Source organism: Argentina silus, assembly GCF_951799395.1.
Source record: "Argentina silus genome assembly, chromosome: 2".
Lineage (NCBI taxonomy): Eukaryota > Metazoa > Chordata > Actinopteri > Argentiniformes > Argentinidae > Argentina > Argentina silus.
The window spans coordinates 10134556-10150394 of NC_139656.1; the positions used below are offsets into that span (position 1 = coordinate 10134556).

A 15839-nucleotide genomic window follows, 5' to 3' on the forward strand; every position below is an offset into this window, starting at 1 on the left:
AGTTGAATGGTGGAGAGCAAAAAGCATAGTCGATGGGACCACATCATCTCAGTCTCTCTACAAAATTAGTCTATAACCAAATGGCCAAAAAGAATCCCTTAATGGAAAATAATCTCTCTCATATCCATAATTGTTTGCAACAATGAATTCAAGTGATACAGCAAAGAAAGTGGCTGGAAATGTGTTTATTTGGTTTTACTACAAAGCATTAAGTTTGGTGCAAATCCAGCACATGCAATGCAGTTTCCCCACCATCTCTTTTGTGAAGAATAGTGGGAGCTGCATTAAGTTATGGGTATGTTTGTCACTGGCAGAGACTGTGGAGTTTTTCAGGATCAAGAGAAAATTATAAAATTTGCTGAGTTGGTAGTAACATCCTTATCTACTCATTGTGTTAATTCCAAAATTACATGAACTATTATCCTTGCATTAAGATGGACTCAATTCAACTTACTGAGTGGTTTGTTGATGACATTTTTGCATTTTAGCAAATTTTAAGAGTCATAGCAAAGGGTCTGAATACTTATGTAACATGAGGTATTTCAATTTTAATAAATTTACTGAAATTTCAAAAAAACGTGTTTTTCGCTTTGTCGTTCTGGGGTATTGTGTGTGGATTGATGGCAAATTCCTTTATTTTAATCCATTTTAAATTGAGTCTATAACACAACAACATGTGGAAAAAGGTGAAGGGATCTGAATACTTTCCAAAGGCTCTGTATTTCAATTTGAAATTCACAAATGGTAAAGTTATTTAAAAATCTTTTCTTTTTCAGTTTATTGAAAAATCATTAAACATAAATGCCCTATTTCCAATAGTTGAATTGTAATTTCAATTTACTTATCAAATTCATTTAATTGTAATTCAACAGATGCCAACTTTGTTTCCTATCCTTGTTTGGAAGTCTTCAGTAATTCCTTTAAGTAAATGTGTTCTCCTCAAGCGCTTTTGTATCGTCTGTCTGTGTATTGATTAATTTAGACTTTATTTGGAATTTGAAATAAACAAACTCTTCTACCAATGATTCTAGGAGCACATTCAAAACAAGACAAAACATTTTTTTCCACATGTATCCCTCTTTTTAATTGACCACATTGTAAAAATTCAAAACTCACTGGATGACAATATCGGTCTTTTGGCCACTGACTGCAGAAATCACTTCTTGACATTAGATTGGACGTTATGATAACACCTTCCATTCCCAGATGAGACGCCACATTGGTAAGCAAAATAAAAAAGAATCAACAAAAACAAATCTCTTTCTGCATTTCCCAACAAAAGTATAAAAAGTTTTAATTTCACACTCATCTGCAGACCACAGGGGAAGGCTTTCAGTGCTGTGTGCTAAAAGGGGTGAGTGAATGCTGAAGAGTCAGAGGACTTTACGTCCGCGAGAGCCCTCGGTTATCCAGGTCTTTCACCTGGGGGGTTGAACACAAGACATTGTTGGGTTATACTAAAGAAGACATCATTAATGATCCTCCAGTGCCGTGAAGAAAGAGAAAGAAATCGAAAGAAAGAGGGAGAGAGAGAAAGAGACCTTTACCTTGTATATCCTGACCAGCCAGTGCTCTGTTGTGTAGGCTTCCTCCAGCACGTCCAGCTCAAAGTCCTTGTTGCCGATTTCAGCGTTTCTCACTCTGTCATAGCCAGGGGGGCGCTCTGAAAGGAGGTTTATAACATCAGGATTAGGGCAAATAGCACACTATGATTCCACTCTCAGTTATCTGGGGAGACCTGATAAATAAGCTAATCTTGATAATACTAGAGACCTGATATATGAATTAATAGCATCTGCAGTTACTCACTGGCCTCTGTGTAGACCTGGCCGAAGCGGTAGTAGCACATCTTGTACATGAGGCAGTTGAGCAGGACAGGGGAGCCCTCACGGTCCACACGGAATTCTCCGGTGGGGGTGTAGTAGTCATGCTCCTTAATGTGCTTTCCTGTGTCTGTGCTGCCCCCGATACGCACCATCCACAGGAACTTATTTATGTCTACACAAACAGAGGGGAATGTTAGCAGACCAAGAGACTTGGCATAGTTTTGATATCAGCATTCTCAAGTGGAGGTAAGCTATTGTAATACACAAGGTGCTACAGCAAATACTTTTTCAAAATATTTTTATTTTTTTGAGTTAAACAAATGAATCTCTAACACAGAAAATCATGTTAAGAAGTGTTTATTCAGAGCAAGCAGATGAGTATCAATAGCTTTATTTTGACTGGTTTCATGGGCCTACCATCTGAGGAGTATCCTGTCAGTCCACCGAAAATGACCAGGACATAGCTGACATCCAGCTCCCGCATGATCTCATAGGCCTTCTCCTCTGTGGAGGCCATAGCCTACAAGTGAACAGAAAATAAACATTAAATCAAGTTCTGCCACAGGTTCTGCCAAACAACAAGATAATTTAGATGAGGGGTGTCAAACTCTTTGTGGTCGAGGGCCACACTGGACAAAATGCAGACTCATGCGGGACTGAAAAAGTAATACATTTGTTAGTAAAACTAATATATATTAAATATACTTATAAATCTATTACAAGCAATAATAAAAACCTATAAACAGACATACTGTATATATTTGTCTTTGTTTACATTACATATACCTTACGAGGTACAATAAATAGCTGTAAGTTTTCCATGACCTCCAATCAGGGGAGGGTGTGGTAGGGATTCAAAAGCAAAAATAAAATAATCACAAATTTGCAAGCAATGCTTTCTGATAGAATTTAGAATCTTCCCACTTGAAATCTATTCTTTATAAAAAATACTTTATTTTTCTCTTTGACAGCCCTGATTTAGATACAGCAACAGAATGGCACCTACCAAGACCATAACTGAACCTTAGTGGAAGATAATCTGTGTATACATCTGTTCTCAGATATTGTATGCCCCATGGTAACTTTCCAGCGAGGAACAAAACAATTGTGAAACCAACAATGCTTCTCACCTGGCCGACTCTGGAGATGTGTGTATTGTTCCACGTGTTGTTGTCCACGAGAATTGTTCGATTGGCCATGGCTGTTATCTGATAGCCATAATCCCACCACGACATCACTTTAGCATCCTGAAACAACACAAATAAAACAGTTTACTACTTTACTTGGAGAGGGTTTCTTTTTACTCACTGCTTTGACTGTTATGAAGGTCCTTTACAATCAAAGGCAAAATGTGAAGGCAGTGAAGGTGTGAGGGGGCCCCTGGCTCTGACCTCTGGGGTGTTGTGACGCAGCCAATAGTAGGCCTCTCTGAAGTCGTCAAAAATGATGCGGCTGCCATCGCCGCCGCGAGCTGAGAGCACGATGGAGGGGGAGGAGTAGGCCTCACTGGTCACCCAGGTAGAGTGGAAGGTATAGGTGATAAGGAAGAAGGTCATCACGAGAATCATCCCGCTGGCCACCTGATGGACATAACAGGAAATCAGTGGAACCAATACTAAATAATAACCAAAGCTTGCTGTAAAGTAAATACTAAACAACATTTTACATCACCTTACCACCTTACCCCTTATCATACAAGTCTCCTTAAAGTGATATCACATTTCTAATTAAAACCACTATAAATGGCTCAATTCTCAGAGATGCATATCTGTGTGATGGACTAAGAAACATTTGTTGAACAGCACCATCAGGGGGCCAAGATGGCACTCTCTTCTCCTGTTTACCTCATTTTTGATCGGGTAGGTGGCGTCCTGCTGCTTCTTGCTCTTCTTGTCTGGCCGGCTGATGTCCAGGTTCTTCATGTAGGTGGTGAGCACCTGGGACACGCCGATGCCTGACAGGATGCACATGACTGGGGCCAGCACCAGCATCAGACGTACCTGAGGAGAAACACTGGGATCAATCCACACTCCAAAACCTACCATCCTTTAGTCATCTGCTTGCTCATGTGAATCAGTACAGAACACTATTGTGAAGATTGTACTGTGCCATTTCTATTCACATTGTCCTTTCCAGTACAGTTCCGGCAACTATGGCGGATTTAGAACCAGGCCGGCTGAGTACAGCTCGACTCAGCCCTGTATTGTGTTAGATTACAGACTTACCATGACAGCTGAGAAGTACATGCTGGTGACTCCATACATGATGATAAAAATCCTGGCATCAGACAAGTTGTTGAAGCAGTAATACAGGCCCACTGTCAAAAGGATAACAAAGTCCATTAAGGCAGCAGTACACTGGGTAGACTATGCCAGAAGATTCTGATCTAAGGTTGGGTGTCGTAAGGATTTTAGCGATCTTTACTCATTCGGTTCCTTAACGGTTCTGTTTACGGTTCCCAATTAAAATAAAGAGCAAAAATGACTCAATTGTGAAACTGTTTTTTTGTTTTGTTTAGTAATGCATCGAGTTGAACGTAATGCATTTTCATTAAACAAATATTATCACAAGAGACCGAAACACTAACAATTCTGGAACCGGTGCCAATAAGGAACCGGGTCTCGATATCCAACCCTATTCTGATCACCTGTCCATTTCCTTCAACATGACTCTGACACGTAACCGAGTGAGTGTATTTACTGTAGATGCTAACTGGGATCCTTGGGATGACCCTACACTTAACCATAACCCATACCTAACCCTCACCTTTCCGCTTTAAATCTAAACTTCAATGGGGTGCCACCAGTCAAGTTGTCCCAAGGATCCCAGTTAGACTTTTCTGTGTTTTACCTGGGAACATGAAGACCAGCAGCTGCAGATCAAAGTAGTAGGATGACCAGGTGGTGGGCTGGTGCTCAGAGACAGAGGCAATGATGGGGATGTTGTTCTTGGCGTAGGAGGGGTCCAGAAGGGAGTAGAAACGACCCGTCCATGGAGAGATCTTACCTGAAGCACACAACAATAACACATACTGACCAAAAAGACAAAACATTCAGCCAAGTTTTGTTGCATAATGTGTGTACCTTTTTTCCTTGCATCTGATCGTATTAATAGACCATTTGTCAGGGAAACTAGTCATAAATAAATGGGCATCTAACAACCACAGGGCTGTAGATGTATATATCAATATGAGTAGAGGTACTGCCATGTAAAAGTGGAGTCTTGGAGCTCCTCTTACCGGTCAGCATGAGTACGGTTCCCACAGATAGCAGGACGAAGCCCACAAGGGAGATTACACTCTTGAAGAGGATCTCAAACTGCTGGGTATTGAGCTTGCTGCGCAGGTAGTCCACAAAGGCATGGATCTGACACAGGCCAAACACCCCGAAGGCTGCCATGTGTTCAGAGGACTGAACCGGCTGCCATGGAGAGGAGAGGTAGACAGGGAGGTGAGCTCACATAACAGTACATCACATTTTCTCATCGTATTCATAGACCCATGCTGCCTTCATATCGAACACAGGCCAGATACTATGACTGGCTTTTGTTATGATATATAACCATTGATTCTTGAAGAATATAACTTATAAATGCCTCATAAGCTTAGTTCAACTGTCTTGCCACATCAGAACCCAACATATAAGCTTGTTTTACTCCATTGTTTGCAAACAATGTAATTGTAAACAAACACTATATAGCTTCAAACATGGTTACAACTATCATTTTGATCTTATGGCTTGTCAGTACTTGCATTCATAGCTCAGTCTATGAATTTGAGAGGTTACATTTCTCCAGTCCCATCAACTGTTTAAAAAAAAAAAAAAAAAGGGGACAAGGTGACCGCTCTCTTGTTGTTTGAATCTCAGGTCGCCCCTTTAAGCAGGCTTATTCAGATAATACGGTTGGGCTACATTGAGAATCCATGTTAAATTGCTAGTCAAAACTATCTGCTAACACCTCGGCTGCTGTGGCAAATGGAATGACAGGCAGTTCGCAGAGGGTGTCACTACTGGTCAACAGACAATATCTAAGGTAGTGAAAGAGTAAGAAATAATGATTTTTGGGTGAACTACCCATTTAACATCGTTGCCTCTTGCAAACGCTATTACTTGAGACAAGTTCTCCAGTGGATGTGACAAGAATGATATGAGAAGAGAGAGCGATGGTTTTACCTGGAAGCCTACGAAGGAGATCTGCATGGAGAGGATGGTGCCCAGGCAGTAGACAGTGCAGTAGGCCACATAGATACGGTGAGAGAAGCGGCCCGTGAGCATGAGGACCAACACGTGCAGGGGAATGAGGTTGATCAGGAACACGTATCCACCCCAGGAGGACACCTGCAGACACAGACATCAGGTGTGCTCTGTCACAGGAGGGTCAGAAGCCTCAATTGGGGCTGTAAATGTAGTGTATTGGACTAGATTCCATTAAAATAGGATTAGTAGCTCACCATGTAAAAGTAGGCCAGGGCACAAATAGAGGACCAGTACACAGAGCCTGTCTTGACTGCCTTGATCCACATGTAGTATGTCAACAGCATGCAAAAAATGGCAATTCCTGGGTAGAAAAACATGGCAGTATTATTAGGCCAATTATTGATCATAAGGGTCAATTCCATTCAAGGGGTATGTCTGTGTGGCTGAGGCTTGTGGCTACCTTCATTGTCGTAGGAGCCAGCAACTGAACGAGAAATGTATCCAGGCACCACTGCTATCATGGCTGCAGCAAGAAGCCCAGCGCCTGCATCCTAAGAGAAGTAATTAGATATGAATGCAGTGCAAACAACTTGAGAACAACCAAATGATCTGAGCTACTCATGAATGTTGTACATTTATTACAGCGTATTCTCATCAAAGCTTAACTCAGTGCAGTCCATGAGCCTGAAAGACTTTATGAAAAGCATACAAATCCTAAAATGAAACTATATATAATATAATTCTGCTTTTGAACATGTTGGGACTTCTTCAACTGAGATCAGATGGGGGTGGCTTTGGCCAGGAGTACCTTGAGCTCCTTGGTGAAGTGGTAGGTGACTATGGCAGTGAAGGAGGAGAAGAGGGGAGCCAGGAAGACACAAACATTGCGGATGTCAATGGTGATGTGGAAGAAGTGCAGAACGTGGTATAGGGCAGCAGATGTGACCATTAGACCTGGGGAATAAGGCACAGGACAAGTCAGTTCATCTATGTGAGCTTAGTTGTGCCAAGGCAGCTGTAATGAGTGATAACCAGAGTGTATGACAATCACAAATAAAATTACCTGAGTGATAACCAGTGTATGAAAAATCCCAAAGAATAACAAAGATAGTAGTAAGAAACCCCAAAAGTGAATCGTAGTCAATCCAAAGCTACCCAAAACCAGAACAGTCTCTGTATAGGCCTACTGATCTTTCTTGACAAAGCTTGTTCACATTACTTTCATTGGACCACACTTATGAATGACCACACTTGGGTCCTTTGCATCAGTGCATCAACCCAACCCTATAATAACGTTTCAAGACCAGCCTCTATATGCTTGTTGCACAGTTTATGCCAATCCTACCTGGGTAAATGGTGCCACCGATGATTCTCCCCAGAGGATACCATGCCCGGTCATCAAACCAATTATGGAACTTGTAGAATCCTTCCTCTGTCAAGAAGCGGGTAGTACGGTAGTTGAAGTACCTGAGGATAAAGTAGTAAGCATATGAGAGCAGAGCTTTAACCACTTTTAGCACTTCACCCTTTAATAAGAATATCAAAGAGAAAATGCTTAAGTATTTTAAGTAATCAAAAAACAACTATCTTGGGGACTTACGGATCAAACTCATGGATGACACTCTCGAACCTCAACACAGAAAAGAGTCTGGTAGAAAATGCTATGGAGAAGAAAGAAAAAAATCAGGTCATAATCATCATCATCTGCTCATTACTCCACACAAAGGCATAGCCTTTATTATTAGTGGAACTGTGGAGTAGAAGGACTTACAGAGGATCGCAGCCATAGACAGGATAAGCAGCTTCAGTAGCGTGTCCTGTTTCTCATAGGACAGCCGCAGGAAGCCCAATTTGGTCATCTTCACGCGGGGAGGGACAACTAACCCTTAGTACCTAATAGGAAGAAAATCAATTACATTAATTCATTACATTCCTAGTGCAGGAGTGCAACCTTGCATAATCATAGTGCCAATTGAAGAGTACTGTTTCCAACAAGAAAATGTGTGTAGGGAATTTAAGATATTACATGAAACAATACATTCAAAACCGTATGCATCTCGAAACCGCCTATTTTGGCTTACACAGAAATCACAGACTTCAAAGACACTGGCAACTTTCTGTTCCAACAAGATAAGGACACGCATAGGTTGATGTGGCGTGGAAAGGAACAAAACCAGGAAATGCTGGCGCAACCCATCCCATGTCTGCAGTCAGTTAGCTGTCATTCATATATTTGCTTCACCGATTTAGCTTGCCAACACACTCCAAAACAAATAAATGACAGCATATAACCAAGAACCATCTAGCTCATTTACGAATATCAACGTTGTTGCATAGTTTTTTATTGGATAGTAGCTATATGACAAAATCAATGGACGCGACAAAGTTACATTGCCTGGCAATGCATGATCAGCTACTAGCTAGGTAGCCAACTAGCTCGTTAAGCAACTATGGTATAATACTGCTGGAAGCATGCTTGCTTTAACTTGAGAGATGAAGGTAATAACAAATCAGCATCTGATTCGTGTTTTTTTGCGGTAGCTACTGAGATAAATTGACCGTATTGCGGTCTTCCATTCAACTAAGGTCCAGAAGGGCTGAGCCTTCAGCTAACTTGCTAACTAGCTGTATCGCTGTAGCAGTAAACAGAACGTTTACCTTCTCGTATTATCAATGTTAATCAATGTGATTTATTTCACGACATACATAGAAATACAACTATACAGAAATTAAATGGCTAGTCTCGTTAAATGTACAGGTCTGAGCAGAACTTACCCACTCCGTTCCTGTTACACATATACTTTTCACACACAACCTTTAGTGCAGCTGAATCCCGCCCAACTAGATCATCCAATGTGTTTATTGGTTCTGCAACGGTCCTATCCAGTTTATGATTCGTTTAGCAGCTGTCATTCGAATTTCTCTGCGAGTGCAGCCGATGTTGCCTCTGGCGCTTCAGTCGTGACGTGTCCTTAGCTAGTAAACGCAACGCAAAGCTGTCTAAAGACCTCTGGTAGGAGCTGAGGAGCAGATTGCATGAGGTCTGGCTGTATCAACCGCCTATGGAATGAACAGCGACACTGCATGTAAATATAATTATCTTCTGAGTCATGATCTCTGAATGGTCGTACACATTTTTGATAAAATACTGATATATTATGGAAAACTCATCCCCATTTCCGGATGTTTTTATTGAGTACATTGTTAAGTTATTAAAAAAATGTACATTTTGCAAAACACTCCATCAAAAAGATGACTAGGTCTATATTTAAAAACAAGACTTGAATATGTTGTGTACTAGCCCCATCTTTGACTAGGATAATATTATTTTTTACATTTGGATGTTGTATGGGTAGGATTACACACATACTGTACAACATCAATAATATTATCCTAGTCACAGATGGGGCTAGTTGTGTACAAGCATATCAAATACAAATGCACTTCAAGGTGTAGTGTATACTGACCAATTTTATTGAAATTAGGCATAATACTTTTACAAAACCTCACTCACAAATATCAATCTGCATACATAAACACTATGCACTTCATACAATAATTACATACCATGTCAAAAACACATCCCCTTCCCCCGACCCATGAGATAAGGTGACTATGAGAAAGCTAGACGATGATAACCATGGTGAGGTTTTGGTTGAACATTCAGAGCCTAGTGACATCACGTACAAGAAGCGCACAGCCTCTGGATTTGCCACTGCTCTAGGGGAAAATAGATAACATGAAAGCTTCTCCCCTACCTTAAGGTATACACCTTCCTTCAAGATAAACAGCAGTCAAAACAACTGAACTATGTGGACCCTTCCTATACAACAGTGAATGGTGTTGAATTTAATTAATCTAAAATGAGTCAAATAGAGTAGACGAAGCAGTTTGGCAGTGTCATCTGACCCAGCAGCAGAGTCATATAGCTTCACCTACCTAATACACACCAATAGAAAACTGCGTATTCAAACAGCTAACTTTTCACCACACCAACCAGTGATTTAATATTTGGATTAGGTTAGCAAGGATACTCTTCCTTTTTGTGGGATGTTTAAAGTGTAAAAAGGAGATTCCTCTAAAAAAGCACTTATAGGAATAATAATTTTAAAAATGTCTCCCTTTGTTTTTACTGCACAAGATTAAGATTCCTGGATTTCAAACCAAAGTAGTGACGACACCCCTGCTTTACATAGAAACAGCTATTTATGTGCAAGAACACATCCAATGTATGTGAAAGGAATGTCACTTGCAACACAGACAAACATACGTCACAAGACAACGCTTGTGCTTCACTTTTGAACGCAAAAACAGCCCTTCAATTAAGGAGAACCTGCTTGTTGCATTCCAAGCTTGGATGAATTTCTATAGTCACTGGTTGCATCTCTCAGCTGATTCATCATTCAAAAGAATAGGCTACCAGGGATCACCTGACCAGTGGATAAGGCTGTATCTTATATCTACACAGCTCCAGACAATATTGTAACATGACATGAGCATGTGGCCCATTAATTTTCTTCACCATATTAGGTGTTTCATACAAATAAGTCCTAAATCAGTCACTGGGTAAACACACTGGAAGAGCAAAGGATAGTAAACATTGCAATTTAAGAGTGGGATGAAAAAGCAAAGAAAAAATGTATATGACTGCTTGTGCTGTATTTGAAAACGCTAGAAGCACTCAAATGGCACATCATACATACAAAAACAAAACAATTAAACATATTTAAATGAAGAAAGGATATATAAATCATGTGTTTTTGAGTGTGAGGCACAGGGCTGTCAAATCCCAATATACGTTGTTCACATTAAAAATGCACCTAATTGGTGCTCCTAAATAATATGAAAAGGGCTACAGATTTGTTAAAAACACATAAACCCCCCCTTAACCAAATACACTTCATTCCTCCTCCCAATGAGAGATCCTTTGCACAGACTATGTTTCTCTGTTTACTGAGTGGAGCTGATGAGCTGCTCACATGCTGCCCCCTAGTGGTTATCACTGGGAGGACAGGGGTCTCTGACGGGCTGGTGAGGCATGAGGAGAGGGCAGCTTCTCTGTGGATGTGGACAAGGTTAGGGAAGACTGCAGGTGGACCGTCTTGTGGAACAGCTTGTTGCTGATCAGTACGACCAGGGAGAAGAGGCGCAGCTGGAAGTGGCTGTGGAAGCAAGGGAGGAATGTGAGCAGAGGGGAGGCTTTCAGTGTTTCTTTTTCCACAAGCAGATCTCTGGTCATTAGATTAGAGAGTTGACCATACTCACTAAAGCTTTGTTGGGGTCTTGGCCTCGTTAGCACTGATGATAAAGAGAGGGAAGAGGATGGAGAACAGGCAACCGCTATATAAGAGAGAGAGAGAGAGAGAGAGAGGGAGAGAGGGAGAGAGAACAAACAAAAGAAATTCAACGTCTAGCAGGAAATACAATCTGAAACAGGCTAAAATCACATTCACACATTATCTCAATATAGGCCCTGGGAGCAGCTCTGTGTTTAATTAATTCACCCAAATCTCATTACAGATCATAATAACTGGCATTACCACACCAGCTTACACAGTAGGACCGGGTGTCATCTGCCCTACCTGATTATATATGAAGACGGGAGGGCAGTCAACAGAGCCATGGGGAGACCAAAGCCAAAGTAGTAGGGCCAGTTCCTCTCAATGTTGGACAGCCGTTGGTGCATTTCAATGCCTTTGATGAAATGTTATAAAAGGGTTGAGATTAATGCAATTTTAGCTCATCTAAAGCGTACAATACAATTCCAGGAAAAACATTTTTTGCGTGGAAACAATCAAACAATTGATCTGTTATGCGTACCATGGTTGAACCAGCGATACTCAAAGCAGTACAGGGAATAGAGCAGAGACATGTGGAGAAGGCTGACCATCTGTCCAATGGCATCAATGGGGAACAGACTAACAATCATACCCTAGAGGACCATAACAAAAACAAGGTGATGGGATTATACACTGACCACAGTAATGCACCACAACCACAGCTCTCAATGGTCACCCCAAAGATCCCTTTAGGTTTTCAAACCTTTGTAAGTATGAGGTCATGATCGATAGTGAGGCTGTACAGGTCATGTTTTCAGCAGATAAGACATTTGACTGGATTATGCGCTGTAATACCTGAATGAGGAAGAGTGCTTGAAGAAGGAGGTTGAAGAGCATGTCGGCGATGATTTTACTGACACTGGGGAAGGGCTGAGCCTTACGACCAGACACTTCAAACGCCAGGTCAGCTATGTCCTACAATAGACAACCATAAATAGTGTTAAACTCCTGTTTCACTGTATTACTGATGTCATAATCTCACAAGAACATTGGGGGAATAACCTTTCAAAAACGGACTTATATGCATCATAGTGATAACATGGAGAGGGAGAAAGTAGAATCGTATGGCACTGTGATGGTCATCAACCTAAGAGGACCAGAGGGGGAGCACAGCCAGATTTTGGTCAACATGACATAATTCATTATTTCACACTCTTAACAATTATAGGATGCTGCATAAGTTCAAACAGAACCCTAATTGAAGAACTGGATAACAATAAAGTACAGCAAGCAATCAACACTCTCCAGGGCCAACATTGCTACTCCTTGGCCATTAATATGACAACCACAAAAGAGCTCCATCTGTGTCCTACCAGAGACCTCACCTGAAACCAGATGGCGTTGACTATCTTGCTGAGCACAAACAGAGGGAGCACCCAGAGAGCACTGAACACAGAGGTCAATATAAACTCCAGCCACGACCACACGTTGCCATGGAGAGAGGGGTCACCTGGCAGGAAATGTCTCTTTGAATGACAGGTTTTACCACTGATCTTAACATATTGCAAAGCATGTGATTATGGAATAAACCCTCCTAACAGGCATACATACCAATGACTCTTGCCGTGAGAGTCTGCAGTAATGGAATAAACACCCGGTAGAAGAGAAACAGACTAAGCTGCAAAGGAAATGAGGATACAAAATGGGGTGAATTGTAATGTTTATAAAGTATGTGAAAACAGTGTTGATACAAACCTTCTTTGAAGTTAACAATGTACTGATGTTTTGCAACATTTATTCTAATTCGCTACTAGAACAGTAAATTACTTACCCAGAACACTCCCCCATTCCATGCACAGCATTGACAAATCCTACTGGCTAATTTGGGTTCACTGAAAGAGAGGGTAACATGATAAATGTCAACCACTACTTGTTATCACAATGGCATTCAAAAGCTCATAATTAAGGAGTGAGGTGGGTTGGAGAACATGTAGTATAACTTGTTACTATAATATATAACTAACTACTACTAAACATAGTATTGTATTTAAGCAGAAGCAGTTTATGAAGTTGCTTCCCTGGATGTCCTGCGGGTGTACCTTTCCGGTTTGCGTTCCTCACTCTGGGCCCGTCTCTGTGCCAGGGCCCCGCTGGCTCTCCTCCTCCGCTGCTCTTCCCTTTTCTGCTGGATGCGGGCATCCAGCTTCGAGATGGTGCCAATCCCCAAAATGGAGTCCTTGATCCCCTAAGGGACAGAGAAAGGACACACATTTTACATAAAGGCCTTACTTGAAATCAGCAAAGTACAGACTTTTTGTATGCAATACAAAAAAAATACTGACTTTTTGTATTCCTGTAGCACTGTTTATTTTTGTGCGGAGCATTTTATTTAGCAGAGTGCTAGATGTATAGTAAATTTGTCAAACTATTTAATTTACTTCAAAATGGTAACAACAGCAGGGAACACAGGGAGCAGCTTTGAAGGCAGTTGCAAACCCTTAGTTACCAAGCATGGCTGAAGAAAACACTTTCAATAAAACACTAACAAAGCTAATCTTTGAACTGCTTTTGTCAAGAACACCTGGGAGCACATAGTGATAAGGCTCAAGGTAAATAACAGAACAGATAAGGGTCGATATTTGGTCAAGGCTCAACAGCAAAATGTAGTTACTTGTCCCTAAGCACTACTTCCTCTAGAACAAACAAAACTAAATCCTGAAACCCTGCAATCTCTATTAATTATTGTTCAGTAATAAGGGCCACTTTAGCACTGACGCACATGTTTTAGAGGTGTATAGGAGGAGTAAACTAGAAACATTAAATCCCAAATGATCTATACAGATCTTAGGACGAATGTTCAGACTGAGTCAGTGACATAGTTGGATCCTCTTAACACCGATAGTGTCACTAGTGTGAAGAGACAGGGTGTGTTGCTGACCGTCGCAACATTGCGGAGGAAGGCCCTGACGCTGTCTGTCATCTCCAGACCAGCTGCAGATCCATCAACTGCAGAAGGAGGGGGGGCTGGTGACCTGGACAGCTCTCATGGCAGGGAGGTGCACACCCAGCAACCTGTAAGAATACAGAAGAAAAAAAAGAAAGAAAAAAAAGAGGGACAACAGGTTCGCTTTACTCTAACTCACCGAAGATGTTGAATATTTAAGCCAGTTCTCGAGAAGTCCTCCTCCTTGTGATGACCTAATAATGTTATATTTTTGAACAACTATGTAATCCACACAGTTTAGAAACATTCAGACATACACATTTAATGTGTGCATGTGGATACGTAAGCTATAACTAGCTACATAATCAAGGGTCTAAATGGCTCAGGTTGAATCATTAGCTACTGTGATTGCCTTCTTCAATTGCGAATTTCCAATATAACAAGAGAAGCTGTGAAACATGTAGCCCCATCTGTTCCCGTCGTATATAATGAAACATGATGTGATATTTTGTGCAAAAACCATATGGTCCTCACTCCTGTCTAGTTTGGACTACAAGGCAATCTAAACGTAATATACGTGTAGCCCTAGTAGTACTAGCTAACAACTACTACGGTCAGCAACATACTAGTGTGGTTTACACTGGCTAACGAACATACACGATTTAGCTATCTCTATGCGAATCCTCCTAGCCAATTCAATCGTTTAAAGAAACTGGTTAAGCCATTATTTGTATCAAGTTATCTAGCTACATAACTTGGTTGAATAAGCTTTACAAATCTAAAGGCTATTCCAGCTAACATCTAATGTTAGCTAGCTAGTGAGGAATATAGCATCAGTGTTGCTAGCTGGCTGGCTAGACAAATGTGTTTTTCAATAGTTAGCAAAACTGGCAAGATCAAATACAGGCCACGTAATTTAACATCTATTCAACATATCTTACCTCATGCGACAACTTCACTAAAATTTTCACTTTACCCCTTTTTCTTTTTGTTATTTCTTCACCCCTTATTTCTGCCACAACAACAACAAAACCAAACCCAGCTAACAGGCCCGTCAGTTATGTATTGCGCAAGCTCCAACTGAGGGATTGTGGGATGTGTAGTCAGTAGTTAAAAGTTCTCTGTCTTGTTCGCCATCATTTCAGTCATTTCTTGACAAATGACATCAGTAAGTGTCATTATAGAAATAGAAAGAGAACTTATTATATTTCTATTGTTATCATCATCACCATCACCATCACCATCATCATCATCATCATCATCATCATCATCAGTATCATCATCACCATCTTCATCACCACCAGTAGGCCTATCGTTATTAGGGTAGGGAAAATTCAATGACCTGATATAGGCTAGGTTCTAGAGGGATAGTTCACATCCCTGGAATACAGAGAGAGAATACATAGAGCAACATTTTTGTCTAATCACTTAACATTCAGTGTGAAACCATCGGAATGCCACTGTAGGACCCCATTACTAGCGAAATAAGCGAACTTTGTAAATCTGATTTCGTTGTATATCTGACATCTGTATCCCTGTAGAAAACATATCCTTTGCTTACACACCCATTATGGGCGGTGCGATCATCATTACC

The 15839-nt window shown here is 40.9% G+C and overlaps 2 protein-coding genes across 2 annotated transcripts; both read right to left on the bottom strand.

The window, feature by feature from the left end:
* Positions 1–1268: 1268 nt before the first annotated feature.
* On the bottom strand, positions 1269–8830 carry stt3a (STT3 oligosaccharyltransferase complex catalytic subunit A). Its single transcript, XM_083687686.1, has 18 exons — positions 8798–8830; positions 7794–7915; positions 7623–7683; positions 7368–7489; positions 6831–6976; positions 6483–6573; positions 6277–6383; positions 5999–6163; positions 5065–5245; positions 4677–4832; positions 4052–4143; positions 3671–3826; positions 3218–3406; positions 2957–3073; positions 2244–2346; positions 1810–1998; positions 1548–1663; positions 1269–1422 (listed from the first exon to the last, which is right to left on the bottom strand). The coding sequence occupies exons 2-18, from the start codon at positions 7879–7881 to the stop codon at positions 1384–1386; spliced, it is 2118 nt and encodes a 705-aa protein (XP_083543812.1). The 5' UTR covers positions 7882–7915; positions 8798–8830; the 3' UTR covers positions 1269–1383.
* A 558-nt stretch (positions 8831–9388) lies between these two features.
* Positions 9389–15296, bottom strand: ei24 (EI24 autophagy associated transmembrane protein). Its single transcript, XM_083664837.1, has 11 exons — positions 15187–15296; positions 14240–14373; positions 13401–13546; positions 13133–13193; positions 12913–12979; positions 12687–12811; positions 12157–12276; positions 11843–11954; positions 11605–11716; positions 11288–11362; positions 9389–11184 (listed from the first exon to the last, which is right to left on the bottom strand). Exons 2-11 carry the CDS (start codon positions 14279–14281, stop codon positions 11022–11024), a joined length of 1023 nt encoding a protein of 340 aa, XP_083520963.1. The 5' UTR covers positions 14282–14373; positions 15187–15296; the 3' UTR covers positions 9389–11021.
* Between the last annotated feature and the right edge of the window lie 543 nt (positions 15297–15839).